At 40.1% G+C, this 9,431-nt stretch overlaps 1 protein-coding gene across 2 annotated transcripts; it reads left to right on the top strand.

Moving 5' to 3' along the window:
- Nucleotides 1–5,560: 5,560 nt before the first annotated feature.
- On the top strand, nucleotides 5,561–8,222 carry LOC147737742 (uncharacterized). Of its 2 annotated transcripts, XM_086942814.1 has the most exons (4): nucleotides 5,561–5,838; nucleotides 5,923–6,138; nucleotides 6,643–7,398; nucleotides 7,483–8,222. In XM_086942814.1, the coding sequence occupies exons 1-4, from the start codon at nucleotides 5,561–5,563 to the stop codon at nucleotides 7,670–7,672; spliced, it is 1,440 nt and encodes a 479-aa protein (XP_086798940.1). In that variant the 3' UTR covers nucleotides 7,673–8,222. The 2 variants fall into 2 exon arrangements, with proteins under 2 accessions (XP_086798940.1, XP_086798864.1); XM_086942738.1 differs by having other exon boundaries at nucleotides 5,561–6,270; nucleotides 6,439–8,222.
- The last annotated feature ends 1,209 nt before the right edge of the window (nucleotides 8,223–9,431 follow it).

Raw genomic sequence — 9,431 nt, 5'->3', positions numbered from 1 at the left:
CTCTGTGTCTCTGTTTTTTATCTCTCTTCAGCTTCAAGAATTTGACTCCCTCTCCAGACCATTCTCAAGCTATATAGCTTATGATCTTAAAAAAATAAAATAAAATAAAACAAACACATGGCTTTTACGTAGTACTCTTCCTTATTTGTTTTTATGCTAGCTGTTTTAAGCGTGTTTCTGTACAAATGTTGGTATACTGCAGGGTCAGGCTATTTATCTCCGGGTTCCTAAATTGTGTGATGTTTTTGTTATAATTAACCTACTTGGTACAACCCACTATTCCTCCTTTGTCCAGCCACATTTGGAATGCTCTATCATCCGTTGGCCTGAAGGTTTGGAAGCTAATAAAGAACTGTTGAACTCTGCCAGTCTATTCTCTTCATAACAGTTTTATTCTTTCTGCCTCTTACTTTAGGGCTCTTATAAATACTAAGGTTTATCTGGCAAAGCGTGCCGCCACACATGGTCGTTGAAGCAGTGGCCAGCCACCCCATGTTCCTGCAAACCTCCCCCATCATTTTTTGAGTTCCCACTAACCCTGGCACCCACCTGATGCAGCCACATTCCTCAAGGAATATGAATGTCGTGGGGCCCTAGTGCAGGTCTGGGCCCTTCTCGGGTCGGGAGGCACTGGGCCATCAGCACGCTTGCCTCCCATGTTCCCCAGCAGTCCCTTGACTATCAACACATTTGTCTGCTCCACACCTCATGATTCTATCCTCTCCTTGGTCTATATCTTCCGTTTTCTTTCTCTCTAGATCTGACTTCCAGCTCTTTGCGTCCTCCCAGCCTGCCCTTTCCTGTCCTGTTTGTCACCACCAGGGCCACACTGGGTCTCTTTGAAGAAGAGTGGAAGATAGCCTCTTTTTTATTATTCTTCTGTTTCTGTAGTATTCGTCTTTTCTTATCCCATTTTACTTTCCTTTCCCGTTATGCTGTTTTTTTTCTTTTTCTAGGTGTTGGAGTGTCTGGGTCCTGTCAAAGGAGTGTGACAAGTTCCGGGCCACCAGGTAAGTCCTTATCCTCCATATAATTTGAAATGGTGAATTCCACTGAGCCAACTGGACACAGCCTCAGTCTACGGTGGTGATCCAGGGGAAGAGGTGTAAAATTTGTGAGCTCAGATATAGGTTACCCACCACATCGTAAACCCAATCCTCAGCAACACAATTCACAATAACACAGAGTTTGGCCCATAGAAACTCTACAATTTAATCATAATCTTAAGGTCCTCCGTATGAGCTAATAGGGACTCAGATAACTAGAGATGGAAAGCCACTCTTTCATGAGGACCTATAATAAAGAAGTGCCTAGCTAATATTATTCACACAATATTAATAAAATCATCAATAAGTAAGGACAAACACATGGAATAGTTATTAAGTTATCTTTATCTAAACTTCAGATTGAATGGTCAAAGCACAAACATGCACTAGAATCGTTTAATAATGGTTATTCTTCTGTATACAGGTAATCACAGCACATCACAGCTCAGAACAAATACATCGTCAAATAACACCTACTGTGGAAGGAAGAGAGAAAAAGAGAGAAAACATATTGCAAAATAGAACACATTATTTGGAATCATACAAACTAAGAATTGATTGTAGATTTATCAGGACACAAGGTGGACCCAGTAGAACGCTAGAGCACAGCGTGCAATAGCCGGAGTCATGAATTCTAAGGGTAGGCGAAGTTGGCGGAGTATCACTACGCAGAATTCTGCGGAGTTGAACAAAAACTTGGTGAAATTCCACTCCGTAACTCCGCCCCGTCTCATCCCAATTAATGAAACAGAAACCTCACATACCTTTGGTAAAACAACAAGTAACTCTATCATTAAATGCTAAAATGCATATAGTCGTCTCACAAAAGTGAAAATGAAAATTCAGCAAGCATGGGAGAGTTGATGATTTTGGGGTCCTCCTCAACCTAAGGGGAGAACTAAGCAGAAGCCTTAGACACAAAGAGCATATCAGGCTGAACGATTCAATGATGCTCCCATCCTCCTAGGACCACCCCAAGCACAGTCAGTTATGGGCAAAATTACAATCCCAACCAAAGGCCCTGCAAAGCATTATGGGATGAGATTCTAGAGTGCAGTGAATATTATAGTATGCAATATCAAAACATTCCTGAAGCTGCATCTCTCCCGGCTCAACTGAGAGCTAATACTATAATATTCACTGCACTCTAGAATCTCATCCCATAATGCTTTGCTGAGCCTCTGGTTAGCATTGTATTTTTGCCCATAACTTTGCTTTGGGTGGTCCTACGAGGATGGGACCACCACTGAATCGTTCAGCATGATATGCTCTTTGTGTTCAAGGCATCTGCTTGTGTCATCACCTCTCTCATTGCCTGATATTTTTCGAAGCTCACTTTTGTGAATTGGTTATATGCTTTTTAGCATGCAAAGGTAAAGTTGTTTTATCAAAGGGTTGTGGGTGTAGTTGCTAACTCCCTACGTGGCAGAGTCAGAGTTTTTGCATGAACTCTGTGTTTTCAATTTAATGCGTTGTTAGCTAATCTCTGCAACCTCCACTAGCGGACCTGAGTTCATTGCCCACGGTTAATAAATTCTTCAGCTGAAAGATTTTACCTGCTCAACTTCACCAGCCGGTAAAGTGCGGAGGTAATCAGGAGATTTCAGTTCAGGGAAAAATCAGAGTTCAGACCGACAGCAGGTCAGGCCAAGGATTTGCAAGGGAAAATAGCAGCGTGCCGTCCTTTTCCCAAGGGGCAATTATGCCTCCAAACGATTTCAGTTCCTGCCCACAAAATAACTTTTAGGTAGTTTGCATGATTTCCATTGGTCAAAATCCATAGTGTAACCGTGATGTGATCGTTCTCTAACCCAAATCTTCTGGAACCCATACGTAATACCTTTGTTCAGTGGTCATTGTTCTTTAACCCCTCCCACGCTTATGACGGAACCGCTCCATCACGCCCCTCGGGTGGGCTGTGCTGGTGATGCAGCGGTTCCGTCATGGCCCGCTCGCCGCGCCTGCGCAGCGCTGATCTTGCGCCTGCGCGGCGTGTCCTTTTGAGCGGGCGGGGCCATGACGGAACCACTCCATCACAAGCACAGCCCACCCAAGGGGTGTGACGGAGCGGTTCCGTCACAAGCGTCGGAGCGCCGCGCGCACCCCCTCTCCCCTTAGCGCTGCGGCGGAATTGCCGCCACAGCGAAAAGGTTAAGAATGTGCAATATCACTTCCCTTCGGAAATAGTAAATACATTTGCAACTCAACGTGTCCACTCCACTCGCTCTCTTCTGAGCTTGCAACATAGTCAATACAGTTTTATTCTAACAGAAAGGATGTACATTTTTCAAACTGTAGGACAGAAACTTCAGTGATAATACTCGTAGCTTCAGTGCAATCGGGACATTTTTAGATTATTCGAAGGAAATAATGAAAGACAAAATACATTTTTGAGGCCTACATGGAAAACCACTAAATCACTATTTTCTAAAGAAAAAACATGCTAATGTTGAAAACATTAAAGAACTAGAGATGCATAAGAAATAATATAAAAACACCATTTCATTATACTTGTAAGCATAGTCTAATTACGTTTCATTAAGAAACATGCAATCACTTTCTCTCGGATTTACATCTCAAAGAAAACATAAGCAGGACTAATTTTACTTGAGCATTCTCATAATCATATTTTGTTTTAAAACTACAGACTGCATTACTACCTTTCATATTATTTTCATAGCACATTAGTAGGTTTCTCTCTCTGTCATGAATGACTTAATCTCAAACCAGTTTGTGACCCTTCTGCTTGCTTTTACGATGCAGTTTCAAACTCTCACGTGTTTCACGAGGCACACTGTTAGTCATGTTTCTTAAGTATGTATTATGTATCAGTATCACACCCAAGGGTAAGGAATTGAGTGACCAAAACACTCTTAATAAAATAATCACGCTCCGCCAGTGGCATTTAAAGCAGTGATTACAACAATGCAGATTCCTTTGTTCAATGAAATGTCCCTTCATGGATGCCTGAAATAAGGAATAGCAGAGTCCTTTAAATGGGCAGGGGAGTACACAACATCTGATAATTCATTAAAGGAGGTACAAATACCTTACTGTGATGCCAGTCATCATCACAGGAAGAGTAAATTGTTGGTGTTGGATGCTTCTGAGAATCTGTGTCATGATACATGTGTAACTTGTGTTTCTTTCTAAATTCACTACTTTTGCTCTCACAACATTGAGTCTCAGTGGTCCCAAGTTCCCTGTCTATGCAGTATCCATGAACTGTTTTACCCCCTTGGAGTGCAACTCACTTATAATTTCTAACTCTATTTTTACAGGTCACTGAAGCAACAAAAAGAAAAAGAAATGTTGTAATGTTGGAAACATTTCTATAAAGGGTTATATTGAGGAAAGTAGAAACACTCTAAATCTCTGAAGAAAAACTAGTTCTATGCACCAGGAATGGTGAGGAATTTGGTGCAGAAGAAACTGCTGAATGTGAAAGTGATTTATCGACTTTCTTACAATCATTATTTGTTGTCAAACCTTGATGTACAATGACCAGGAACATTTACCAAGTGTCAGTTATTGGGATTGAATAGCCTCTGAAATAATAACTGTACCTGCATGTAAATTGAAAATCTACGTCAGCTACTAAATATAAGAATATTTTCACTTAAAGGAAACATTTCACGGTTGGTCAAGCAAAGAACATTGGCAACAACTGATCCTCACACAGAGCACTTGGGAATATTCAGTGTTGCAAATTCTGCCTGATGGTTTATGAGAAATGCCTTGGAGACCTAAGCCTCTCCCAGCAAATCAGTATCCGTAGACGTGATGTGATGTGACAGAAGTGTCAGGAAGGCTAATAACCTCAGTTTACACGAGCAAGCTTATGTCTCCGTCTCCTGTGATTCGGAGGAAAGAAAACATTGTATTTTAAAAAATAACTGAAAATTTTCTTCTCAGATGTCATTATAGCAAAGACACTGGATTAACATCTACAATATAGAAAGATTTGTCCCACCAACTCTGTCTCTTGGGTTGATCTATGTTGTTTCCAAGTGTGCCAGACCTCCAAAGTTAATGGTGTACCTTTTTGGGCCTCACCGGAATAGGAAGCTTAAAAAGGGCCAGTGTTACACTATTGATAATTTGAAAACTACCCTAACATGTTTTAATCCATGTTCATTACTTGTATAAAAAATGTACCTCACTTGTAAGTACTAATCCTCAAAGACCCTATCAGTGCTTTTAAAACTCCTAAATTAAATGCGATAAACTGCAGTCAGAATGAGCTTAATTCTACTTGAGGGAATCCTTGTGGGCATAACTTGGAGAAAATGAATCCATGAGGGGTATCTTAATAAAAATAAGGGGCCCCTCAGTGAAAGTTTATAAGACAAGTTAGATAGGCTGGCATCAAAGATAAGAACATTGATCTCCAAATAAAAGCTATAATTAGGTGAATGCAAATGTGAAGAAGAGCTTCAGCAGCGTAATTTAGAAGTTAATGTTGAGTTTTAACATAAACAAGTACAGACTCCGGAATTAGATTCAGACTTAAGATGGCATGTAGCCAGAAACAAACCCAACTTAGAGATACAAATAACTTGAATAAGAGCAATGAATGTGAGAACAACTTTAGTTATCAATCCCACCTCACTAAACACAAGAGAACTCATACTGGACAAAAACCGTATCAGTGTCCTGAATGCCAGAAAGGCTTCAGTCGGAAAAGCGATCTCATTCAACATGTGAGAATCCACACTGGGCACAAACCTTATCAGTGCACTAAGTGCCTGAAGTGCTTTAGTCAGAAAGACCATCTCATTCAACACGAGAGAACTCATACTGGGCTCAAACCGTATCAGTGTTCTGAATGCTGGAAAAGCTTCAGTCAGAAATCTACTCTCTTACAACATGCAGTAACTCATACTGAGCAAAAACATTATCAGTGCTCTGAATGCTGTAAAAGCTTCAGTCGGAAATTCTGCCTTATTTTACATGAAAGGACCCACACGGGGCAAAAACCTTTTCAGTGCTCGGAATGCAGGAAAAGCTTCAGTCATAAATCTGGTCTCACTTGTCATGAAAGAACTCACACTGGACTAAAACCGTATCAGTGCTCTGAATGCCAGAAAAGGTTCAGTCAGAAATCAAGTCTCACGCAACATGAGAAAACTCACACTGGACTAAAACCATATAAGTGCTCAGAGTGCCAACAAAGCTTCAGTTGTAAGGCCAATCTCATTCAACACGAGAGAACTCATACTGGGCTCAAACCGTATCAGTGTTCTGAATGCTGGAAAAGCTTCAGCCAGAAATCTACTCTCTTACAACATGCGGTAACTCACACTGAGCAAAAACATTATCAATGCTCTCAATGCTGTAAAAGCTTCAGTCAGAAATTCAGCCTTACTTTACATGAAAGGACCCACACAAGGCAAAAACCTTTTCAGTGCTCTGAATGCTGGAAAAGCTTCAGTCATAAATATAGTCTCACTTGTCATGAAAGAACTCACACTGGACTAAAACCGTATCAGTGCTCTGAATGCCAGAAAAGGTTCAGTCAGAAATCTAGTCTCACTCAACATGAGAAAACTCACACTGGACTAAAACCATATAAGTGCTCAGAGTGCCAACAAAGCTTCAGTTGTAAGGCCAATCTCATTCAACACGAGAGAACTCATACTGGGCTTAAACCGTATCAGTGTTCTGAATGCTGGAAAAGCTTCAGCCAGAAATCTACTCTCTCACGACATGCGGTAACTCACACTGGGCAAAAACATTATCAGTGCTCTGAATGCTGTAAAAGCTTCAGCCGGAAATTCAGCCTTACTTTACATGAAAGGACCCACACGGGGCAAAAACCTTTTCAGTGCTCTGAATGCTTGAAAAGCTTCAGTGAGAAATCTGGTCTCGCTCGTCATGAGAGAACTCACACTGGACTAAAACCGTATCAGTGCTCTGAATGCTTGAAAAGCTTCAGTCACAAATCTGGTCTCATTCAACATGAGAAAACTCACACTGGACTAAAACCATATAAGTGCTCAGAGTGCCAACAAAGCTTCAGTTGTAAGGCCAATCTCATTCAACACGAGAGAACTCATACTGGCCTTAAACCGTATCAGTGTTCTGAATGCTGGAAAAGCTTCAGTCGGAAATCTGGTCTCATTCAACATGAGAAAACTCACACTGGACTAAAACCATATCAATGCTCTGAATGCTTGAAAAGCTTCAGTGAGAAATCTGGTCTCGCTCGTCATGAGAAAATTCACACTGGACTAAAACCGTATCAGTGCTCTGAATGCTTGAAAAGCTTCAGTCGGAAATCTGGTCTCATTCAACATGAGAAAACTCACACTGGACTAAAACCATATAAGTGCTCTGAATGCCAGACAAGGTTCAGTCAGAAATCAAGTCTAACGCAACATGAGAAAACTCACACTGGACTAAAATCATATCAATGCTCTGAATGCTTGAAAAGCTTCAGTGAGAAATCTGGTCTCGCTCGTCATGAGAAAACTCACACTGGACTAAAACCGTATCAGTGCTCTGAATGCTTGAAAAGCTTCAGTCAGAAATCTGGTCTCACTGAACATGAGAAAACTCACACTGGGCAAAACCTTGTCATTGGTCTAAATGCCAGAGAAGCATCTGCTGGAGACTCAGTTTGATTCAACATGAGAAAATCCACAGGAGAAAAAAATGTATCAGTGCTCTCAGTGTGACAAAAACTTCAGTTATAAAAGCAACCTCTCTACATGACAGAGACAAGGTGGGAGAGTAAAAGGTGCTCTGAGGAGAAGCTTTCAGCATTGCAAAACCTTCACATGAAGCAGCCACAAAGACATCAATCAATTTATCGTCCAACAAACTGTTTACTGAGAAAAGCGCACAATGAGGGATAGAAATTTGTGAATTAACCTCATTCCTTAGTGACTATTTGTGGCCTCATTCCATTCCGTGTATTTTGCTTCCTGAGTGTTAATAAGCCATGGCTCTGACCCACAAGGTCCATTCGATCCTGAACTTTGAGGCCACGCCTCCAAGGATCTGGAATCCAAGTAACCTCAAACTATTTCCAGCCTTAATGAGCCTCAGCAGGTACCTGCGGCAGAAGTCCCTTTGTCGTAGGACTCTATGGGACCAACGTCTGTTCATGCCTGTGCAATTTGTGACTGATTATTGAAAAAAACTAAATGAGATGGAAGGACTGGTCATTATTCTCAGCAACATCCCACCACATCATTCTCCAGTCTCTGTGTTTCTGTGCCACTAAAGACAAGACCAGCCATATGCTAACCATTCCTGTCACTACCCTAAAAAGTCCTAATGACTTCTGTTCCAATGGGACACAGCTTTGTATTACAAAGATCCACTTTAGTGACCTCTTTCCAGGTCCATTTATGTTACAAATGGAACCTACTTCCCATCTGCTGAGGATAGTTTCACAAGCTTTAAAATCCCATCAGACATACCCAAGAGAGTCTCACAGATAATCTGAGTATTACATTTTTAGTACTACTAAAGAACTAAAAAATGCTTTTCACAAATTACGTGCGGCTGTTCTGCTTCTCCTATCTTTTTCTGTGTGTAGTTGTCTGCCCCGACTTCACGGTTTCCGCACACGTTAGTATAGTTTTTAGTAGTAAATGTGGAAGGGACAGAAGGAGTGGCTGTAAAATGGGGAATGCTTATAAATAAAGGGGAGGGGTGAAGGCAGAACTAAGGACGAGTTAGGGAGGGGTTTAGGGAAAAGACAGGCACTCACCCACTAAAGAGTAAGCCCATTTCTGTTTATAAACCACACCTCTAAAGTCACTAAGTCATAATGTACCTAAAACAATCGTAAATGTACTTGTGCTCAGAGGGGGATTAAGTCCAACATCACACATGGCCATCCACTGGAACTGCAGCAAACTCCCATAAATAATAATGGTGGTAGGGACATAAAATAAAACCCTATAGGAAATAATGCTAAATTAATTATTTAAAACTAGTTAAAAAAATCTAAATAAATGGCATTTAATGGCAAAAAATATTTAAAAGAAAACATTTCATTATTTTTTAATGTTGTAATGCATTTTTTAAATTTAAACACTAGTATAACATGAATTATTAGTAAAGTCAAATTACATGTGTTCAGTACATTTAATAATTATTAATACATAAACAAGATGTTACTTCAGGTGGGAAACCTTTAATTTAATCTTAAGAAAAAATATAATCTTTAATATGTTCAACTAGGGTGGAAATCTCCCTGTGTAAAAATATATGGAATATTTTGAATGTTTTTTAAACTTAAAAAAATAAATCTTTTTAAGTTAAATATTATTGTAAATTAATTTGATATACTTTAAATGTAGAACAAAATGCTTCAATACCTTTAACGTGTATTTTAATTAAATATGTAATTGATTTTAAAGATGTTAA

This window comes from Lissotriton vulgaris, chromosome 1_1, assembly GCF_964263255.1.
Source record: "Lissotriton vulgaris chromosome 1_1, aLisVul1.2, whole genome shotgun sequence".
NCBI classification, from domain to species: Eukaryota; Metazoa; Chordata; class Amphibia; order Caudata; family Salamandridae; genus Lissotriton; species Lissotriton vulgaris.
Note: the sequence above shows the minus strand (reverse complement) of the source record. Positions and strands in the feature narration are given on the sequence as shown.

Coding starts and splice junctions, on each gene's coding strand:
- LOC147737742 (XM_086942738.1), top strand. CDS start 5,561: ATGGCATGTAGCCAGAAACAAACCCAACTTAGAGATACAAATAACTTG. Junction 6,271..6,438: donor CACGAGAGAACTCATACTGG/GCTCAAACCGTA, acceptor GACCCACACAAG/GCAAAAACCTTTTCAGTGCT.